Source organism: Pempheris klunzingeri, chromosome 21 (assembly GCF_042242105.1).
Source record: "Pempheris klunzingeri isolate RE-2024b chromosome 21, fPemKlu1.hap1, whole genome shotgun sequence".
Lineage (NCBI taxonomy): Eukaryota > Metazoa > Chordata > Actinopteri > Acropomatiformes > Pempheridae > Pempheris > Pempheris klunzingeri.
The window spans coordinates 14,005,272-14,028,104 of NC_092032.1; the positions used below are offsets into that span (position 1 = coordinate 14,005,272).

General features: G+C 41.8%; 2 protein-coding genes across 2 annotated transcripts in view; one reads left to right on the forward strand and one right to left on the reverse strand.

The window, feature by feature from the left end:
- The first annotated feature begins 509 nt into the window (after nt 1–509).
- rnf32 (ring finger protein 32) lies at nt 510–8,250 on the forward strand. Its single transcript, XM_070853346.1, has 7 exons — nt 510–524; nt 1,100–1,412; nt 1,497–1,639; nt 2,987–3,144; nt 3,764–3,872; nt 7,054–7,221; nt 8,020–8,250. Exons 1-7 carry the CDS (start codon nt 510–512, stop codon nt 8,248–8,250), a joined length of 1,137 nt encoding a protein of 378 aa, XP_070709447.1.
- Nucleotides 8,251–9,291: 1,041 nt separating this feature from the next.
- lmbr1 (limb development membrane protein 1) overlaps nt 9,292–22,833 on the reverse strand; it is a 35,361-nt gene continuing 21,819 nt past the window's right edge. Inside the window, exons 11-17 of the mRNA XM_070852753.1 lie at nt 21,700–21,776; nt 21,167–21,244; nt 16,726–16,799; nt 16,370–16,460; nt 15,693–15,759; nt 12,606–12,767; nt 9,292–12,107 (exon numbers count right to left, since the gene is read on the reverse strand). Coding sequence (XP_070708854.1) covers nt 12,022–12,107; nt 12,606–12,767; nt 15,693–15,759; nt 16,370–16,460; nt 16,726–16,799; nt 21,167–21,244; nt 21,700–21,776 — 635 coding nt within the window. The 3' untranslated portion in view covers nt 9,292–12,021. The remainder of the gene's footprint in view (nt 12,108–12,605; nt 12,768–15,692; nt 15,760–16,369; nt 16,461–16,725; nt 16,800–21,166; nt 21,245–21,699; nt 21,777–22,833) is intronic.

Below are 22,833 nucleotides of genomic sequence, written 5' to 3' on the forward strand. Positions count from 1 at the left end.
AGCAGGGTAAAGAGATGGAGAGGGTGCAGTGTTGATGCTCTCCTGTCAGCTGACAGCTGTCCTGTTTTCTCTCAGATTTTACTCTGGTTAATGTATGTGTAGGGTTATATAATATATCACTCATTCATGTTCTCTGTGGTATACAAAGCCACTCCAATATAATTTTGTTCAAACCTCATAAAACATCAATAAAAAATGTGAAATATCACAGTAGTAAATGTATTTTGTTGCATTGTGAACATGAAAAATAATAATATAACATAATTAAAAACATTAAAAACCTCATAGGCACAGGAGACATCCAACGTATTACAGCATTATATAATCAGTTAATAAAGACATAAACCACATCACACAATTGAAGTTATGATGATATTTTGTTAATGTGGAAGAAATAACCAATCAGCTAACCCAGAAGTCTCAGCTCAGCCAATCAGAGGCAGCGATGAGGAAAGGAGGCGGGCCTTGACTTGGTTACCTGGTAACCTGTCAAACACTGTGTTGATAGGATGGCAATGCGGAAGGTTTGGATTTTAGCTGTTGTCCACCACCCTTATTACTTTGTTAATTCATTAAAATGTGCTAATTTGAAACAGAGAGAGATATATCCGCCTTCTTATGCGCACATTTAGTATTTAGACTGTCTTGATAGTAGGCTGGAAGCTAGTGTCGTTAGTAGGACAAACTTAAATTGTCCTGTTGTGATTTGCACCTGCTAGCTTAACGCTAATGAGATAGTTAGCAAACACCTGTGCGAACTGAGCTCAGTTCGGCTAATTTTATACAGAAAACAACCGATGTTTTGTCTGTTTTATGAGTAAAAAAAAGAGTAAAAAAAGTTAGGCTTTTACATCTTGAATGGAAACCAGAGGATAGACTGGTAGCCGAGCTCTTTGTGTAATTTCTTTGATACACTCATAGCCGCATTAGTGAAATATCTTTGGCAATTATTGCATTTTCCATTTGGCCCTGTGGTGATTTACTCCTGCATTTTGTTATTATTTAGTCTAGACAGTATGGTTCAGGATGCACTTAGTTGTATTAATTGCTTATCCTGGTTTGAGATAAATATAAAGTTTACATTTTCTACTTTGCCAAGACTAAACGTTTTGCCAAGAGTAACGTTTTCACTTTATGTAAATGCTGTGATGAACGTTTCTATCATATTTTACAGGGTTTGACACCTGAGGCTCGCAACAGGTTGGTTGTCACCTCAGTTGCCTTTCAAGACCACATCACACGCAGCCTGCTGCATCCAAATTTCTCTCTTTCTGACCCTTTACTGAGATGTAAAAGAAAAGCACGCAGAAATCCACAAGCAAGGAGCGTCGAAGGAAGGGGTCTGCAGAGAAGAGATCGGCAAGAGGAGGAAGAATATGTGCTTGATTCTGCTCCACCTCCTTTAACACTGGGTAAAAGGAACAGTCTGGGAAAATTAGAGACTTTATTCATGTGACTCTTGAATACATAATTACTATTTTTCTTATGTCTTTTAGCTCAGAAGATGGGTTTGGTGGCCTCCCCTGCAGCGAGACTGACAGAGGATGATTGGACTCGGGTCAAGGCGAGGTCTGTTCAGCAGGGGGAATCAGCTCAGCCCTGTGCAATATGCAGGGAGGAGTTTCGCCTTCAGCCTCAGGTATTCCCCCAACATGGTAACTGCTGTTAATACTGAGAGAGCTACCTTTTGTCTTTAAAAAAAAAATGTTTCCAATGTTCTGTCTGTCCTCAGGGAAACCTGTGTTTCCGTATACACACATGGGCACACACACAAACCCCCCCACCTCCCACCTCCCACCTCCCCCTGCAGTTCCTGTATGTTCTAATCTGTGTAGACAACTGTACAAATTTACCCATACTGCCTTGGAACTCAACTGTGACGTGATGATGTAGCAATCAGTGTGTTACTGTGAGGGTCATTCAGTCTTTTACACCTTTCCGAATCCCCTTTTAAGATGCCAATCTCCTCAAGAATGCGGGACTAGAATAGGCGGCCTCACAAAGCACAGTTGCCATAGATGCACGTGTAAATATTAGTTTGACTCAGGGAGGGAAAAAAAGTTAATTAGAGCCTGCTAACAAGGGAAAGTGACAAGAGGGAATCTTTGTTGATTTGGCATTTTCCTGCAAGCCTTCATGTTGTAACAATACATTTTGAGTGCTGCTGTCTTGGGCTGCATTCAAGCATTAATATGACAATTAAAAATGCTTACAGCAGCAGTTGTTCTGAATCAGTTGTGTGGATGGAAATATTTTCCTCTCTATACAACTCATATTATTTCAATATCAACTAGAAATAGGACAGGATTTGAAAGGAAAAAGTTCTACTGCTTTCTATTCCATTTTTTCTCCATTTCTCTGATTGTATGTGTGTCCATAAACTGTAGCTGTGGTCTTAAAGCACTGTGAAAGGTGAAATTTCTCTGTGGTCTAATGGCTTGTCGAGCTCCTGGAAATTGTACACTGCAGGGGGCCCTTTCACCGGTGATGGAGTGTGTTGGTCAGGCCAAAAACAATGGGAAATCAATATGCCCCCCCCCCTCCCCTCTAGAGATCTGAGTAAACTGGTTTGTGTGCCAAGCCCCATAGATGTGGCTGTCTCCTTTCAGACGATAAAAGAGTCCCTCTCACAGGTAGAGGAGACCATAGTCCAGGTCCCAGCTGTCCCACTGGGGGTCATGCTGACTATCCTCTCAGCAAATAACACTTAAAGGCAGATACACACATTCACATACGTGCATGAATACACACAGATTTAGCATGACATAAGGCTCACATACACACACCACATGTGCACAGACTATACTGTTTACAGCTTTCCTAAGAACCAATACACATTCAGCAGCAGCATCATCTATGGAGACGTGGCAGCCCATTAAATCTCAACTCTAAGATTGCTTTAGATGCTTCATTTTGTTTCATTGCATGTATAATGCCATTTTCATTTCGCATATACTAAGTGAGTAATGTCACTGTTTCGTTTTAGGTGTTGCTGTCTTGCTCTCATGTTTTCCACAGAGCATGTCTGCAAGCCTTTGAGAGGTTTTCTGGGAGGAAGTGTTGCCCGATGTGCAGAAAGGAGCAGTATGAGACGCGGGTGATCCACGACGCAGCTCGCCTCTTCAGACACCAGTGTGCCACCAGGTACATGCACTTAACCAGAATTAATAAAAAAAATTAAAAACATTTTTGATTTTCAGTAAATGTATAGAACAGATATTCCCATTCATAGTAATGCCCAGTAAGAATTCATCACAAGATCTCACCAGGTGACCAGGAGGCAAAACAGCATCTTTCATCTGGCGCTGAAGGAAAAAAAAATCCTTGGATATTACAATATGAAATATTTAGTGTTTAGTTTTTGTTGGAAATCAAGTAATAGTTAGAATAGAGACATTTAAGCAGCATAATCAACATTAGGACTGAAGCAAATACAGAGTAGGTGTGCTTCTGTAAAGGATGAAGGGAAGGCAATTATATTTATATTTTAGATTATGAGTAAAGTCAGTCTGCTTTGTATTAAAACGATCAAATTCCTCATATCATAGTTGCACATAAGTTTGTTTTTTTTTATAAAAAATCCCTTCTGTTTGTATATGAGCTGTCCATACAGTATGTACTTTTTATGGCTGTCTGAGTATCACTTGTGTTCACTTAAGCAGTTTGAGAGCATGAACTGATCATTGTTTCTGTTTTCTTTTTGAACGTATTGTGTATTGCGTATTGTGTGTGTGTGTGTGTGTGTGTGTGTGTGTGTGTGCAGAATTCAAGCATGCTGGCGAGCCTACGTTGCTCGAAAAAGGTTCCAAAAATTGAGAAAATCCATCTGCCCAAAAGACAAACGGCTGCGACGCAAATTCTTTGAAGCAAAGGTAAATTTGGGACTTCAAATCTGAATTGATCACATCAAGGTCTTATAGCTTAATCACACTCCACACACATTAAAGATCATATTTTGAGACTGTTTAGTTGGTCTAATGAAGCCTGTGACAAACATCACATCTTGAATGTTGAGACATGGGTTTCAGGGACGCACTGACCCCACTGCTAACCCACACACAGACACAGACACCCACGCACCTTCACCTGCTCTCACCCTCTCAAGCTCCTTTGATGCTTTGTGAATCAAACACTGTTTGTCCACTAATGTGAAGAGAGTTTTGTGTTTTAGTCAAACAGTCTGGACATTCCAGGGTCAACACAAAGGCACGTCTCCTGGGTTGAGTTGGGTCTGGTATTCCTTCATCTATCTATTTGTCTGGTGTGTGTGCGTGTAGCTCTGATACTGGGTTGGATGGAGAAGGGTGAAGAGGTGAGCTAGACCATGTTGTTTGGATACCTGAAGCAGGTTGTCATTTCAGGCTTTGTTGTCTAGACGCATTTCAAAGCTATAAATCATGCAACGACTGGACTTGATGGAGGGATTATTTAAACGTGGCCTCGAGCAGCCAGTGGATGGGGTTGTTTGACTCTGAGGCTGTGTTGCCTTCATGGTGGCTCTCAGGAAAAGGGAACATTGCCACCTAGTGAACCTCCCCCAACTGAGGCCTTGGATGACCAAAGATGAGAATGGTCAACCAAACATCAGTTTTTCGGTGATGAAGCGTAATTAATCATACGAATTCATCGAAATGACGCTGCTTTGATATAGTCGGTGGCTCCAACACATGTGCTGTATGTCCAATGTCTTTAAGAACAGGCCTTATTTATTTCTATGTGGAGTGTAGTAATCATGCAGAGTGCTCCTGCGCTTCAAAGAGGCTGATTAAGCGAAAGTGACAAATGCGTGCAGGCCACGCTTCTAATGTGTTGCAAGGGTCGGAGTGTCCTACCCATCCCCCTGTCAGTCTCGATCATCTCGCCTATAAACCGTGCCTTTAACATGTCACGTAAACAAAGGCACAGCATTTACTGAGCCAATTAACCATGTTCTAACACATTAGGCCACGTCCGGGTCCACATGCTTGGGATGGAGTCATAGACGCTGTCAGCCACTTTACATTCAAGCTGTGTGATTCAGTGGTTGTGGGTGGTCATGAGATTGTCTCATATCTTTTGTCACACTGAGGATGATCTTCAAGAGCTTTGAGCTGTGCAACACAGTGCTGACAGGTCTGATTGACTTGATTTTCAAGGGGAAGACTTATTTGCTTAGCTGACTGTAATGCAAACAGGCGTGTTAGCGCTGGGCTGGAACCTGTGTGAGACGGAGAAGCTTATTCTCTCAGTTTTCCTTGTGATAGCAGGAGGCAATAAAGCATCTTTGTATCATGAAGCCACAGGTGTTCCCTGGAAAAAAAAAATTCCACATATCAGGTCAATTTCAGAAATCTTATCAGCTGATCCTGATGCCCAGCTTTCAATTTTTACTCGCTTCGGAGGTCCGACCCTCAGTCAACACATTAAGGGGGACACAACCGACATCTAGATGGATTGCTGTGAGATAACGCCTCTGTGCTCCACCTCCTCTTCCCCCCTCCGTGTCCTCTCCTGTCCGCATCTCCTGTGGAGCAAGGCAAAGTTCACCAGAGGCTGTACTGTTTGCCTTGACTGTCGAAAAGTCAGCCAGGCTCATAAAACCCTCCATCTGAATGGTCAACAGTTGTTTAATTAGTGATAAAAGTCTAGCTGTAAAGCAATTCTGATGCCACTGTGACAGGCTGAGGGTTTGTCAGTCTCAGACAGAGAAAACAAGTACATGTGTGCAAGCAGGTGCTGAGGCTAATGCTACTTTTAGTAACATGTGCAGTGATGACATTACTTTTTTTACTTTTCCACATGTAGTGTATCTGCAACTATCAGTTAGTTGATTGAGAGAAAATTATCTGCAACTATTCTTATAGTCAATTTAAAGTAATTTTTCATTCCCTAGTTTTAACATCTTAATTGTGAGGATTTTGCTGCTTTTCTTTGTCTTGAGTGATAGGAAACTGAATATATTCAGGATTTTGTGATTTAACACATCCCCTTGGGCTTTACGAATTTATGACGGGTGTTTGGTCTATAAAATGTCCACAAATAGTTGCATTTGATTGATTAATCAGCAGATTATCCATCTGCAGATCCCACAGTTGCAGCCCTACATGTATAGTTTCATGTAATCACATACAGTCATTGAACTAATGAAAATTTAACAAAGAAATTCGTGTTCATCACCATCAATGGATGCAGTTTGCTCAGTTGTCACAGAGGTTAAGCTGCTGTCATCTAATGGTGAAGATGTTGTTGCCTACGTTATATGCAGAAGTTTGTCTTGATTGGTCAACTGCATGGTGCTGCTGAAACTTGAAACTATGTAAATAGCCTATTCATTGTCTTTTGAATATGTTTTGAATATAAACATGCATATGCAGGGGTTAATTGTTGCCTAGCAACAGCCACTGCAAATGGGAGAAGACAGAGAGTGGAAAGAAGTCTTTAAAACCGGTCAATTTGAGAACGAAAGAGGTGACCGGGTGCTTCAACGAATGGAGATTCTTTATTTCAAATTGACTTCTGGACTGTAGAAAGACTACAGACAGCGCCCAAGTCTCCAATACCCCCCCAGATATCTTAAAGTTAGAAAATTTTGACCAGACACCAAAAATATTAATTAGGTATTTGGATTTATTGTGTTTAATTATATTCTTCTTTTTTTTTTTTACAACATGAATGTTTAAGTGCTGTTTCAAAGCATGGCATGGATAACATTATGGTGATGAATTACTTAATCTTTTATTTATTGCTCTAAAAGTAGTCAAATTTGACAGTCTTAGGTCTTAAAACACTGGACTAAGTCTATAAAACATCCAGACAGAAAAGGTGTCAGAGAAGCGTGTTTCCACGTTTCCCAGCACTGTCTTCCCTTTTTTTTTTACTGGTTTCCATTAATTCTCCATGTTAGTGGGAGACGTGACTGTATTGATCTGGCTGTTTAACAACTGCACCCTGTCAGCGTGCCTCAGCCATTACAATACACACACACACAATTAGCCCTCGCCGAAAACACGACTCTATTGTGTATCTGAATGAAACATGCCTCCTTTGTGCCACTAAAATGGTTTTTCTAATTAGTTGCAGGAGCTGAATGACAGCTTTGTCCGATACTGTCACACCGACACGGAGGCTTTTCTGAGTGATATCAACCATTCCCTGTCATCAAGCAGACGAGTGTTCCAGCAGCTGGAGAGAAAGCACGCCTCCGAACCTCAGGAGAGCGACTGGGATCGAATACAGAGCCAGGTCAGGAGCAAGACGCACTCTGCCGAACCAGACACCACTTCTGTCATTGAAAAAGGCCCCGTGAAAATGTGTAATCCCGGTCTGATTCTTCTTCTCCCAGCCTTGCCTTTCCCTTAACATGTTAACGCTTGTATGGGGACGACAGCATCACAGCTGCTGTGTAGAAAGTGCACCTCTCTCCAGAGGTGATCAGTCACTTTACCAAGTGAATGGCAGTGGCTAGGCTAATAATCCTCTGTGTTTACAAAAAACATGAGCCAGTCTGATAATGCATGGCATGCTTTTCATCGCCTGGGCTGCTGCGGAGGAACTGAAAAGACATTAAGATTTGCTGTTCCATAAGGCTCCATTGTTGGCTTTCATTGCAACCAGTACCATTTTCCATAGAGGGGGTGGGGTGTGTGCAAAGAAGATGTCTTCTTTTCCCTTTATCTGGTGTGAAAAGGTTGAGCACAAGGCAGGAGTGGCTCAGCCTTGACATGGAGTATCAAACAGTGAATGTGCTTTCAACACATACCTTGCACCTTTTTCACGGGTGCAAACTCTATAAAGGGGAGTGCAGCTTGTTATGAAACATTTAACTGTTGCATGTTAGCCCCTAAATGCAGGAAGCTGTCTTTGGTAAATCATTGGTGCTTTGTTTTTATAAGGATCGCTGATAAACATGTTATCACCGTGTGCTTGATCAAACCTGTTAGGTGCATGCTAAATGTACCTCTTCCAAAATAGTCTGCAATAGGAGGTGTAAATATTCTTTAATTAGTCAAACTGTGTATTGTTTGTTTCCAACTCCGACAGACTCTCCAGAGAGGTGCCTGGGACTGCCCCATCTGCCTGACTGCACTGTGCAGCCTGAGCCTCCCAACAGGAGCAGGTACATCCAGCCATTCACAAACCAGACGCAGTGTGCTGCTGTCCTGTTCTCACGTCTTCCATCAGCTCTGTCTAGAGGCCTTTGAGGCTTTTGCAGTAGAGAGCAGACCTTCCTGCCCCCTGTGCAGATCTGTCTACCACAAAAAACTCATCTAACCAGGTACAAAATTATGCAGGATGGTATTTTAGATTATCTCATGCAGTAATATTTGTAACCTCAGGTATCTTTTATTGTATGCAAAATGATCACAATGTTTTACGGTGAATGACGAGATCAAAAGAGTAGTTCCAATAATTTAGGAAATATGCATAGTCACTTTATTACTGAGTGCCAGAGAGAGAGAAAAGATCTAATGTCTGTGCATTAAGTATGAAACTGGAGCCAAGAACTAGCTTGGCTCTCCCAAAGTTCAAAGGTCTGAAGCTCACTAATTGAATGCCACATTATATTTCATTTGCTTAATCTGCACATAAAAAGAAATGTAAACATGACAGTTTTTGGTTGTTGCTGTACCTATTTCTTTGCAAAGAGCTGTAACTTCCTGCAGTCTCGTCACCGTGAGGTTGCCAGGCAACCAGTGGAGACTACAGAAAATCACTGCATCCTGCCTTTGGTAGTTACAGCATGTGACTTTCACACACTGATCTGTCTACATTATTGTGTGCAGATTAATTTTTTTTTTCAACTTTGGTCTACTCTGGCTTCCATACTTTATGCTAGGCTAAGCTAAGCTAATCGGGCCCTAGGTCTGGCTCCGTACTTAATGCAAAGACATGAGAGGTTTCAATCCTGTCATCTAACTCTTGGCATGAATTTGAATGATCTTATTAAACGGCTTTGTTGAATAATTGATTCGGCATTCTACAACCTGTTATTTCTGTAAAACAAACCTACTATGGGTGCAGTTCTGATAATGGAAGCAATAAAATCACTGCTTTATGTCAACATATTGATTTCTTTAGTATGAAACCGTGTAATAAGCAGGTTAACATATAGTGAGCCTGTGATTATTTCAAGTAATTCAAGGATGATTCAAGAGCCCTTCGCTTCATGTCAGGGACCTGCACTGTTTTGCAATGACTGGCTCACTGCACATTATCCTTAACATATTTCCCATAATGCCAAACTACTCCTTTACTCATCTGTCAATCAGTATTGACGTCACAATGATGAATGAAAAGACATTGAAAGCATTTTTCTACTTTTATTTGCAAACACACAAACATCAAAAATAACGGAACATACATTTAGCAAACTGAAAAATCGTAAAAAAATACATTCACAAAACATGTACCAAAAATGACATGCAGACCAACTGACATACAGACAGAAAAAAAAGCTGCTTCACTTGCGGTACAGGCCAACTCTCAACTTTTGAAACCCCCACACAACACAGAGATGTACTGTAAAGGCAACCAGAAAAGCTTGCTTGAATATAAAATGGCCTTTTCAGGTCCTCAGAAGCTATTGGGGGTATGATTGTGAGACTGTATGATTGTTGCAGAGCCCGGTGTCACTACAGTCTGCAGTTGAATGGATGTTATGCAAATCTATGATGAAGGTGGGGGGAAAATTGTTCTTGCATTTTATCCAAATAGTCTATTTGTTTTTACTTCCACTACTTTATCCAACAGCTAAAATTATTTTTTGCCAATTTACAGTATGGACTATCTTGATCATCCAACAGATCAGTATGGTCTTAACATCAATAAAATAGCTAAGAGACGCATTACACGAATAAAATGGCACCCAATATTCCAGAGGGCCTACCATGTTTCTGCCATGAAGAGGCCTGCTTTGGGCTTCACATGGCAGGAGCTGTTATTTGTTTAGGTCGCCCTTCACAAAACATTCTCAGGTCTAATTTGCTCAAAGGAAGATGGCTTCAGCATGAGTTTTGTGATTGTTGCAAAATCTTGTTTGTAATGTAGTAACAACCGATGGTAGACAGCTTTGGTGTGAAACATTCCCTGTCTTAAGAAATAAGTTTCAAATGCATATATAAATTAAAAAGTCCTTACTCCCTTTTCTTGTCATCATCATGACGTCGCTTCAGTGACCATGAAGACACACATCTATTAACACCATAAAAACATCATTCGATCACTTAACCCGATTCTAGCAAGTGTGCAAGTTTTATGGGTCTGAAAATGGAGCCTCCCACTAGATAAGAGCTGCTGTGACGACATTCATGGCAAAAAGCAATGTGTATGTTATATCTAGCTGGCTTTAGACTAGAAACTCGGTGGCGTACAGGGGATCACAGTGGAACTGTCTAGAGACGAACCATGTAGATGTACACACATTTACATGTACATCAACAAACAACACAGAACAAGAAACAACCTTAACATTAAGCCTGCGTGACGCTTGTCGTATAAGGCATTTAAGGTGGTTCTGGAGACAAAGAACATCACAGTTCAGAAGATTATGCAGCAGTACACCAACATGTAAATGGGGCCTGAGTCACCAAGTCTTTCTACCGGCGGCAAAGTTGCACATTTTTCACTGATGCGTTCTGTATGTGAAGACAGTTACAGGTTTGCATTAGATTTAGATGTTTATAAAAAAATATGTACAACAAAATACAGATTGCTTAGTGAGTCAGACCCTCAGTGGGCTCAGTGAGAGCCCAATATTTACATCCAAATAATGCAAAAAATGTATGAAACGTAATATAATATGTACATGTAAATACAACATTTACAAAACAATTGACAAATTTTTCTGTGCCCTGTGAATTTAAAATAGATTTTTTTGGGATGAGCAAAAATGTGATGACATTTTCTTAACATGTGCATAATACAATTTTTGGAAATTCAACCACAGGACCAGCTCCAAATGCACTAAAGCATTCTGCTGACTGGAACCGAAGGGGATACAACTCCCACATACTGTAATTTCCCATTTGTAGAGTAGCTCAAGTCTAATCTAGAGCACCTAAAAAAAGTTCTTACCCTACTTCATATAATCTAATGACATCATCAATAAAGTTAAAGCGCACTTGAGTAAAGCCAAATAAAATACGAGTGCTAAAGTCTGAGGCCCATCACTGATGACAGTGCCGATGCATATGATGTGAATAGTATTGCCGTGCAGTTTTTTTGTTGTTGTTTTTTTGGTTTTTTAATGTACTGGCTGTGATGGGTGTGAATAAAGGACTTCTTTCATGCTTCACTAAGCACATTTTGAATTTTTCACATTTTGAGCTTAAACAAATCAAAAATGACTAAATGACACCTTTTCATGCCTGTTATCAGTTCACATTACAACCAAAGACCAATGATGTGAGACCAAATCTGTAAATGCTCCATGTATCACTGACACCGATTACCGTGGACATACTGCCATTAAAAAATGACTCACTGAATTGTGGAGCTCTGTTTACTATACCAAGTACAGAGGAGGAGCAGAAAGGTGATGAAAAGAACCCACTGCCTTTTATTTAGATGTAAGACGTAGAAAAAAGACAGGAGGTGCATTGTTTCACCTGCTACACCCTCTTGGTTTTGTCTAGTGCAGTTGTGAGGAGGTTGTAGGAGAAAAACAGGTAGCGATGCCGGGGGGAGGAGAGCGCCCCTGAAGCAAGAGATGGGTGGTTTAAAGTCACAGTCGTGTTTGAGGTCAACATCAAGGTCACTGCAGTGATGCCAGTCTATTTCACTCCTCAGTCTCATCCCTGGCTCTGTCCCAGCTTCCATCCGAGACGCAGAGGATGGAATGTCACGAAGCTAAATTGCTCTCAGCCTCCATTTGCAGCATCCATCAGACACTGCCTGGGTTTATTAAGTTCCTTCCAATCCCTTTCACCTTTCAGCAGTCAGGCAGTACTGTCGAAATCTCCCTTTGGCTGTGCTAAGGTGTGTGTGTATGTATGTATTTATGTGTGTGTGTGTGTGTGTGTGTGTGTTGATCTATCGTCCCTTTCACAGAGTTTTCTGATGCCCGTTGGCCGAGAGCTTCCCAGATTCAGGGTCTGTGGGGCTGTTTGACAGTTGCAATTTATCCAGACCTGGGCAGGGGAAGATAAGGGAGAGAAATCTCATTAAAAAGCCTCAGACTTTCACTTAGACAGAGGTATTGATGTGTTTTTTTCCCCTCACTGCGTCTGTGTGACATTTTCTAACTCCATCCCACCCTGTGTATCAAACATCCAGGGCCTGTCACCACAAGCCTTTGAGACTAGCCCCATCCTCTGTCACATGTCAGTCCCGCAGCACATTGGATCTTGCTGCAATTTCTTCCATTTTGTCACTCCAGGTCGTTCTGTCTGAGAGGAATAAACACTGTCTCCCTCCAAAGCCACAGAGTAGGCTGGTGCTGCCAGTGTTGCAGACCAAACCTTTGTGGATACTAGACTGGCACAAAATTATCTAAGTGTTATTGTAAAAAAATAGATTGCTTTATATTCTACAGAACATCTAGCATTGCAATTGCAGGATTTCAGGACAATGAGAGTATGTGGTGGCCTACGGAATTAATTTGCTGTAATAATAAACGATAAGTTTACCTAAGGCCTTTAGAAGCTCTTCCCGTACTGCTGAGGTGAATTTTCTCACAAGACAGAGCGTTGTCACGACCGCAAACAGCAAGTTGTATGAAAGGACAATGTAAAAGTTTCCCAGCCAATTAAATCTCCCGAAGTCTCCCAAGAGATCAAACCTGGTGATACCTGTGAAGGGCAGAGATACAAGTCAAATAACTGGGTTAGAAAGCAAGCTGGCACTCATTGGGAACAATCTGATGTCTTGGTTGGGACTATTGGGACAATTTAGGCACGTGTCTTCTGTTTGTTGTGTGTCTGTGTGTCTCTCTCTAATGGAGCAGCTCTTTCAACATGTAAACAGGCCCAATCTGAAAGAAGGGCATACACACAACCATTTAATGTGCATTACCAGGCACAGTCTCTGCATGACACATGATTTAAAAAAAACTAGCATTAAACTGAGTGATCCTTGATGTTGTGTTACATTCTAGGTCCAAACCAGCACTATCTGCATCACGTCCATTATTTTCATATTAAAAAAGGTTCTGTTTGTGGTCTCTTTGGGCCAAAATACAAAGAAAATAAAAGCCCCTCCCAAGGCTACCACAGAATCAGTCACCTGTCAGGCACCAGCCGCTGAGCTAACGACATATTTAATTCAAACCATAAACAGGCACAGAGATTACTCTTAAATAAACCTGCACCTGATCATTTTAGTGTCTTTAATCTAAACATACTTACTTTTTATGCCTGTCATCAAAACATGGCAAAGCTAATGTATCTTATTTGATGGAGACTGAGACAAATCCATGCACGCACGCACACACAGATCCACTGCACTGCACAGTTTTTGCTGATTTCCACGAGTTGGCTGTGACTTGGTTTGCAGTATTGTAAGGACTGTTCCCCGTGGAGTATGAAAGGATGGCTGACTAAGTATAGCAGCAAAGGTGGTATGCAGGTGGACTCCATCGTTCTCCCAGGACCTTCAGACAGAGATAAAGGAGTGGTTTCTCCTGCTTACTCCACTTAGCTCCACACTGCTAGACCAATTTCAAACCATCTGTCACAGCTGATCTCATGCTGCCTGGAAAGCCATCAGCACCCTATTGTTTTCCTGCTTATCCGTTTTGGCCTGCCAAAACCGGTGTTCTTGCACTCTACCGCGCGGGTGGACTAGCTGTGCCATCCAATAATAAAGTAAAGTAGGGGTATAATTAAGCTTTCAATAACCTGATGAGTACAACTGCATTTAATGCCACTAATGGTATTTATGTCTTTTTTGAGATGTTAATTTTAAATGCAAATGACCAAATAAATTACTGCATCAATGTATTAAATCCAAGCACCACAAGAACTGTCTATTTCAGTCATCTGTATGCAGAAATTATATTCAGATGGGGCACAGCGGAGAGGCACGAGTCTCTACACATTCAGCTTCTCCTGTAACATCTTCACAACCTCTGTCGTCAATTAGATTGGGCAATCGATTCAGTGTCTGGAGAGATGTATTTACAGCCGCAGTAAGCAGTTTGCAAGCATCAAGGACCTTTAACAAAATTGCCTGTGAAGAGACAGGGAGAGAGATGATGGAGACCTCAGTCGATACAGCTTGCCACTGTGGTCTGGCTACATCCATTTCTAATGCCAAAGGTTTTGATCTTGGTTTGGTAATTTGAGAAAATCTAATTGGGGGTAAAAAGATGCTTGGCGTTTGAAATGTCAGGGGCACAGAAGCAGAGTTGGAGACATCAGCATGCAGCTGGTCATGCATCCAAGAGGCGTATGTAGGATTCATCAAGGTTGTATCGCACAGTGAGCTCATTTTTCGGGGGGGCTGCAGATTTAGGTGATAATTCTCTGTAGGCTCATCGCTTTGAGTGACTTGACATTGTTTTTTTTTGTAATCTGATACATGTTAATGTACGATTAAATGAAAACGTTCTGGGTCCCCTGTCCTGTACTTTAAACCTGCCCCAGAGACAGAAACAATATGAGTGTCTGTTAAAACTCCATTAGCTTAAACTCCATTGTACTAAATTATGTGATTAACTTCAACCACTCACCATCAACCAGTATGGATTTGGTCACTACATTATTAAAACAGACAGAATCCAGCATACTTTTTGTGTTGTGGTACAGTTCCCCATTGTCTCATACATGCATATTTCCCACAGTGACGCACACAGAAAACACCTCACATCAACACACAGAACCTTTTCTCGTCTCTTAACATCTCACTTTGTCACCCTCAACTCTCCACATGTCTTTTTCTTCTTTAACTGGGAGGCCTTTTCTCTTCAACTCTGCCTCATGCATTTATTCCTTTTAATCTATTCAGCGTCACAAAGCAGAACCTGTTGATATTTTGTAAAGCTCCCAATGAGTCACTGTATGCTCACGCCGTCCCATTTTCCCACTCCACTCTCTCACACACACTCCAATACACACACAGAGTAGTGCTATTTGAACAGCTGTGCTCTGCACTCTGCATGTTTATTAGTGCCATTGTGATGGTGCTACTCCTGTCATTTTTACCCCTTCACCCTGCACTCCTTTCTAATGTCACTGTGGGAAACTATAGGAGAATTCAACTTCATGGTGTGCTATTGGTGGCAGCAATGCAAACTGTCATGGGGGAGGGGCATTTACTCTTTCTGTCTGTTTGTGGCGAGGTCGTTATGACTGAGATCTTAGTTTAGTCTACATTTCTGTGAAGGAAATAGTGTGACATTGTAGGAAATATGCATATTCTCTTTCTTTCTGAGAGTTACATGAGATGATGGTGTGTGTTTTTGTTTAAATGTAAAGCTACAGCAAGCAGCCAGTTAGCTGATCTTAGCAGAAAGACTTGAGACCTGAACCTGTTTCCGGTCTTTATGCCAAGCCAAGCTAACCAACTGCTGTCTATAGCTTCTCGTTTAGCAGAAAGACAAGAGTTTGGTATTGATCTTCTCCTCAACCTCAAGAAAACTAGTAAACCTATTTCTTAAAATACTTAATCTGTACTCAAAGGCTAGATGTGAATTGTGAAATTAGAAAGCCAAAACTCTCTCTCTCTCTTTACAGGCAGGCTGACGCACAAAAACACACACAAACACCTGTACTCACCTAGAGTTCTGGACATCACCGGCAGGGCTGAACTCAGGACCAAGATGGACACACAGCAACCAATTATCTACAAATCAGAACAGATTATCAAACTTCAGGTTTCTGAACTCTCGAGCATATAACGAGTGAGGCAAAGGCACCCACTGCACCAACCCTGTCAGCCATGACGTGCCACACGCATGCACACACCACTTGATGTTAAATTGGTTCCACATATTGTACAATTAGTACCTCTGAAGTTGCTCATTACCAGGTTCTCTCTGTTGTCCTTTCAAGCCCTTTCACTGGAGCGTCATGGCTAGTTAACAAGCCTCACCACTCCCAAACTCATTACCAAGTGAATAGGTGCAACTATGGGCCAAGCAGAGCACACATCCTCCACCCCCCCTCAAAAAAAACCCTCTCTCCCTCTGATGTACGAGAAAGGGGCTTGCACTTTGCCAGTGTTTGCGCAACCCACAAACAAATATTGGACAGATCAACTAAAGCCATTGAGGGGCCCTGAGGAAAACATTAGTGAGCAGTAGGAGTTTGGAATAGAGAGGAAGGCGGGAGAGAGAATGGGGACAAAAAAAAAGAGGAAACAGATGAAACGCGGGGGGTCCCAAACACATCAGCACCTTAGGAGCAATCTTGGCACCCTTGCCCCCACTTCACCCTGTCCATCCCATCTTTACCGTTGTCATGGTTGTGTCATCCTTCCTAGGAGTGAGTACCTCGAAGACTCGCAGGCTGTAGAAGCCAACGACAGATGACACCATCAAGTAGCTGTTCAGCAAATCAATCAAGGACCAAAAACACTTTTCTGCTGGTAGCAAAGCAGCTTCATTGAGTCGTCTTTTTAAGTGTCCCAAGTCGGCACCTTTTCAGTAAAGATAAAAGGTGATGAAACTGCACAACATGTCTTCCGGAAGGTGTCCGGCTGAACTATGTCCTGGGTAAACAAAGCTGGCAATGTTGCTCTTGGCCATGGAGCATGCTAGTTTGGCCATGGACAAAGGAGGGGGAGTTGGGGGCGTCACTGAAAGGATACAACATGAGGATGATCTCCAACGCTGCCTGAGCCACGCCAAATGTGGACAGAGAGGTGTTCCCGATGCCTCGGTCCTACAAGACGAAGACAGAGAAAAACTGGGTTATTCAATGTCATCACAAACCAATCTTGTATAAACACATCGCAAATAAAAAAAAAAGAAAATGGGAAACGACAGCACTGCAGGCAGTTGCACACACATGCAATTACAGAAATCCTGCAAAGTAAGTACGCAGTGCACGGAGAATTTCCCCACTTGAGAAAGACAGAATCAAATTGGCTAAGTAATGAATGGAACAAGATGAAAGAGGCTCTTTTCAAATCACTGTCGATCATACAATATGTGAACAGGTGTTCAAACAAAAACGGCACATTGCTTACGGTAAGAAGAGTGTACGGCCTGAAAGCACGCCAAAAACATAAAAACAACAAAACAAATACTTCAGCAAACACACTAGGCGTACCCCCCCCACCCCCCTCCAACCCCTAAGGCCTTTTGAAACTGGAGCAGGAAAAAGACATACATCTACATACGCTGCACATACCAAACATCTGTGCTGTGAAATGATAAATATTTGCTTTTGTCGGACTTGGCACCAGGACCGATCCACTAAAGGATCAGTGTGTTGTACGTGGCACCTGCAGTACTATACATTATGTCCAAAAGTAAGACGGGACCATAGACTGCTCACTTATTTACAGATTTAAGTTGTTTAAAACCTGCCTGAATCTATGCTGCATATTCAAATGTTAAAAAAATCATATGCAGCTACATAAAGTATATGATTACAAATGTTCAATATGTCTGTGAAGATTCTCAGTCATCCAGGTCATAGTTATTCCTTAGGAGTTGAGCAAAAGTCAACTGGACTTGTTCAATATATTCCCAATCACTAGTCTACAATACTAATCTAGCCTATGTTCTGTCTCTGTTTCATGTAGCTGGATGTATTCAATATACCATTTATTAGTATAGAAGCACAATTCAAATACATCACTTTGACATACCAATGCATGACACCAATGTATCCAATGTGTCCTTGTATACATAACTTTTCCTGCAATACCAATTTCTATATTAAGAGTAGAGGCCATAGTTTTAGTTTAGTATTTATGTTTTCTATTGTATTTCATTTCTTTCTAACCCAACTTGCCCTTATCTTGATTTGTTTTGTAAAAGAGCCTGAAGAAAAAAGGAAAGCCTGGCAGGTTGTTTCATGCCTTTTTATGCAACTGTCATCCCTGGGAGCTTACTGCAGAGCCATGGTGCAGTGCTGTTTCTCTCTTACACGGGGAATTAGCAGACAGCATCTGATGTAATTTATTAATGGAGGGAGGGCGGGCATGCATTAAGATTGTGTGTGTGCACTCGCAATATGCGTGCGCTTAGGACAGCTAGCTTTCACAGTATGCCTCCTTTCAACTCTTACTTCTTTTCATTCCAGTAGCAGGAAGGGTGATGGAGTGTGTGTTTGTGTGTGTCAAAGAGAGGGAGGGGAGGGGTCGGCGCAGGCGGGGGGGGGACTGGTAGATTTGTCTGTGCTGCCTGCCGAGGCTCTTTCAGCAGACACATTGCATTTGTTGCTTGTAAGATTAACACCTCGCAATACCTGCGCAGTAGCAAGGCCATCAGTGTTGTTCTAACACAACTATGCCTCACGTCCTGCACATCTGACTTCAGGTCTGTCCCTGGAGTAATGCGACCATCTTTTAAAAATGATTTTATTTAAACATAAAACTGTGTGAGAAGTAGAAATAAAAGTGTTAGAAAATAATGGTGACAGAGGTATTCTAAGTTTTTTTACTCCCTCCTCTCCTAACCCTTATCCACTTGCATAACAGATCATTTCCCCACCCATCACTCATCTTATCACTAGGGGAAAGAGGCAGTCATAAAAATGAATTAAATGTAATACATAAAAGGTGCTAGCAACTTTAGAGTTCTCAAAGTGCATGGATGTGTGAGCATCTTTTCCAAACAAATTTTATTGGAACAAATGAATCAAAATTCTGATGACACAAAGTGTAATTTTGGGGCCTATGTGGAGCTAAGACAAATATTATTCTTTGTTTAACAGCCATTCCTTTTGTAATGATTGTGCATGGGAAGAGGTCTTTTTGGGCCACTGTGCATCCACTACATCAAATCTCCTCATAGCCCAGCGCTGTTCATGATTGACACTCAGTTTTCTGATGAATCAACAACAGACCCAATTTTTTGGAGGCAACTATCGCTGAGATCATCCTACAGGACTGGTACTGTTACAACAGAGAGCATATGGTACAAACCGGGTAGGTTTATCCTCTGCTGTGAGGATGTGATTTAAAGAATTTAGAGGTTGGTAGTATTTTTGCAGACATTGATATATTAATTTATAAATTTCCCTCTGGATGTATGAATCAGAAATGGGAGGCATTCCAAAGGCACATTTAGACATTCTGTTTGCTCCGATACTGCTCATATTGTGTCTGTATCTTTAATCATTTAAGTGATTTAGAGCGATGAGTTGTGCTATCAATTATTTTGGCCATAGAGGTTTCATGTATTTAATTCCACTTCATCTTGCCATAAAACTGTCAACATCATTTATCTTTTTTTTTTTCTTAACTGTAAAGCTAAGGACATTTATTGGCGAAGAGTGGAACAACAGTGGTCCCAGTGGTACATTCACTCTCACTGTAGGACCATCTTTTGAAATTGTTTCTTATTTCAAGAGTAAGTTTCCCATAATTAATTTGAGAGGTGTGGTGACATGGTTGAGATATTTCAACCACAGAACTGAACCTTTCCCTCTACTTCTGCTTTGTGCATTATGGCTGTAGATTTTAAGTTTAGTTCATAATGTTTAGCATGGCTTCAATGGATATATTTCACTTTCATTTTTATACGTACTTATACCTAAGGCATCCATGTCAGGGAAAGTCTGAAGGTGCTATTATGTTAAGTTTGTGTGTGTTTAGAGAAGGGCAACTTTAGTGAGGTGAAAATTGCAGTCCAGTTGCAGCTAATTATCCATTTTACAAAATACAGTGTCAAGTGTTGTGGCTACCAAAGAGGAGGGCCTGCAGTAACAATTTTATTGGTCCCTCTTAGTGCTTGTTCATCAAGCTGTAAAACATCATGTCCTTTGACAGAGGCAGCTGCAGTTCCCCACCTCCTTCTTCCCCTTGTTGTTTCTACAGCATCTGCATTCTCATCTCCATCCACCTGCATCTCCTCCCTTCTCTTTCACTTCCTCTCTCCTCATCATCATCCCTCTACACCTCCATCCTCTGCTCTGTAAAGGCAATTGGGGCACTGCTCAGTATGCTAAGGACTACGGCGGGATGCTTAGTAGGAAGGGAAGACAAACATTGACAGGGCACTTCCATTGTGTTCTCCCCCCACAACAATCAGCGCATCGGGGGCCTCATTTGACTTTCCCACAGTCTGAGTCTCTTTGCTCCGGCAGCACCTCCCTCCAGACCTGAGACCAGTCGCTCTCTCTACTGCTTTATATCACTTTCTCTCCTGTGTGCTTATCTTCTTCCAAACACTGTGCGGGTAACAGCGAGGGAATTTCTGTGCTAGAGGGGCAGAGAGTTCGAGAGCTGGAGGGTAAGGTGAACGGGGTGGATAGATGGATATCATATCAGTATCGATTGTTTCGGAGGACAAGACCTGCCCCCACCCCTCGTAGTGCTGTGAGATCAGAGGTGTGGCATCCATCCAGCTCAACAAACGCGTAAACCATTTAGTGGGGCCACGCTGTCATGGAGGACAGCTTCAAGCTGCATGACAAGTGTAATTTGGGGGATTTTCTGCGATGCGTCATGCCAAAGAAAACATCTCTGCTCAATAAAATAATTGGAATGTCGAGGGCAGCTCTGTCAGTTGCTTGCGAGACGCGAAATGAAATGAGGGAGAAATAGGATACATTATGTTGCCCCCTCTCAGACAAGAATGCAACCACAAACACACAGACACATGCACGCACACATACACACACGCACGTACCTCTGTCACTGCAGATGAGATGAGATAAGGAGAGCTTAAAACACATTGCATGTTAGGCGGAGATGAGAATCTCTGAGAGCCATTCCACACTCTCTTAGTCTGCCTCACAGTAAGAGCCCTTCACCTGGCCCTGCCTGCCTTTGCAGGCGGGAGGGAAAGCAGCTTGTTCACACACTGTGGACTTGAGACACGTAGCGAGCTCACTGAATCTGCACGCTGCTGTGAAATGACTTTCAATGAGCTTCCAAAACAAAACCAGAGGCACAAGGTTAGGGCCTGATTAACATCTGCTCGGGCCTTTTCTTCCAACATGCATCTGAGCATATCCGGAATTTGATTTATGTCTCCGCCAGGAACATGGCAGCTCTGATAGGCAAGCTCTTCTGCAGTTTACATTCTGGGTGTGTGTGGGGGGTAGAAATGTGCTTTAGTTAGTAGGCTTACTGTGGATCCCTTGGGCATGGCAGTCTCATCCACTAGAAGGTAGAGGATATTCAATGCCACCATAAGGACTGAGATTGTCTGCAGACAGAGAGGAAGATAAAGATTTGTTTTCACATGGTATAGTTATGAAAAGATTGGTCAAATCCTCAAAGTATGCAGCATCATGATATAATTGAATTGTTGGGGCCTTCCTGATCCACAAGTAGGGTAATGCATTATAACTACCTTGTGATTGTAAACTGTTTCAACATTAAGCTTCTCAAAGCCTGAACAATAAATGGCCTTTCTGCCTTATCCAACAATATCAGGACGACGTAAACACTATTCACACACTATAATCTATTGAAAATCATAGTTGTTGCAGGCACTATTCAGCATTGTGTTAAACAACTATTAAATGAAAGTAGTTTCCACACCCAGACTCTGTGGGGCAACTGTGAGAGGATGGGGTTTGAGGTGTTAGTCCCAGTGGCCACCAGCCAGGCTGTATACGCCAAGAGTAAACAGTTTGGGCTTAATGATAGGTCACTCACCGTTCCTGTGAGCAGGATCAGCATCACTATGGGATACAATAAGTTCTTCTCCCAACCTGACGCTTTCTTTCTTCTCTCTGAGCAGAAATCAGAGTCAAACAGAATGCGAAGTTGTTAGTCCTGACAAAATACACTGCATCTATAACCAACTTTGTAATGACATGATTCAGAGATGAGCTAAACTCCTTCATTACAAACCACTTTCCACCTCTGGTTAATTAATATGTTCATCAAAGACAACTACTGAAACCTCAAGCCCTCCAGCTTTATTTACAGGGTTTGTACAGTCTGATTTAGTAAAACATATCGTGAGTGTGTCTATTATAACACAATCTCAGCTCTCATCGCAACCACCCCAGCTCCAGGTAATATACACACTTCATAACCTTCAAAAAATATGCTCTTTCTCTTTAATTAGTCATACTCATCATTGCCTTAATTAGTGGAAACAATAATAAATCCTGGATAAAAAGAGATGGAACAAAATTAATTTTGTGATTTATATTTTGGTCAGAATGTGTGTGTGTGTGTGTGAGTGTGAGTGTGTGTGTGAGTGTGAGTGTGAGTGTGGGGGGGGCAACTAATGTGCCTCATTCTTCCAGCCAGATGAAACATTTCAAGTTTATATCTTCCATCTTCCTCTTATTTCAACAGCTCATCAGTCATGTTTGTAGACACTGCTGACAGCCTGTAGTCCACTTGCACTATGTCTTCTGTTATGAACATCCACGGCCCCCTTACAATGTGTATCTGACTGCCCTCTAGTCCTTGCCATATTGACTTTCTTTCTCCATTTCCAACCTTGTTAGTTCTCCTTATTCTCAAAGTGCACCCACCCTGCCTGCCTGAGAAGTTTGCCAAGTGCACTTTATATGCACCATCCTTCTAAATTAATGACATCACTAAAAGGCTTGCTACAATATAAAGTTTGCATCTTGTCCAATATCCTAAGTGCCTTTGTGCTCTCCTCCCCCCACCAGCTCCCCAAAAGGCTCAGGCCTCATTTATAATATCCTAAAATGGATGGGAAATTATCAGGCAGTTCTGGTCCAAGTCCAAATTAAGAAATTAAGGCAGTCGGGGAGAAAGCGGCTGCCTGTCAGCAATATGTAAAAAGCAAACTTCTTGGCATAT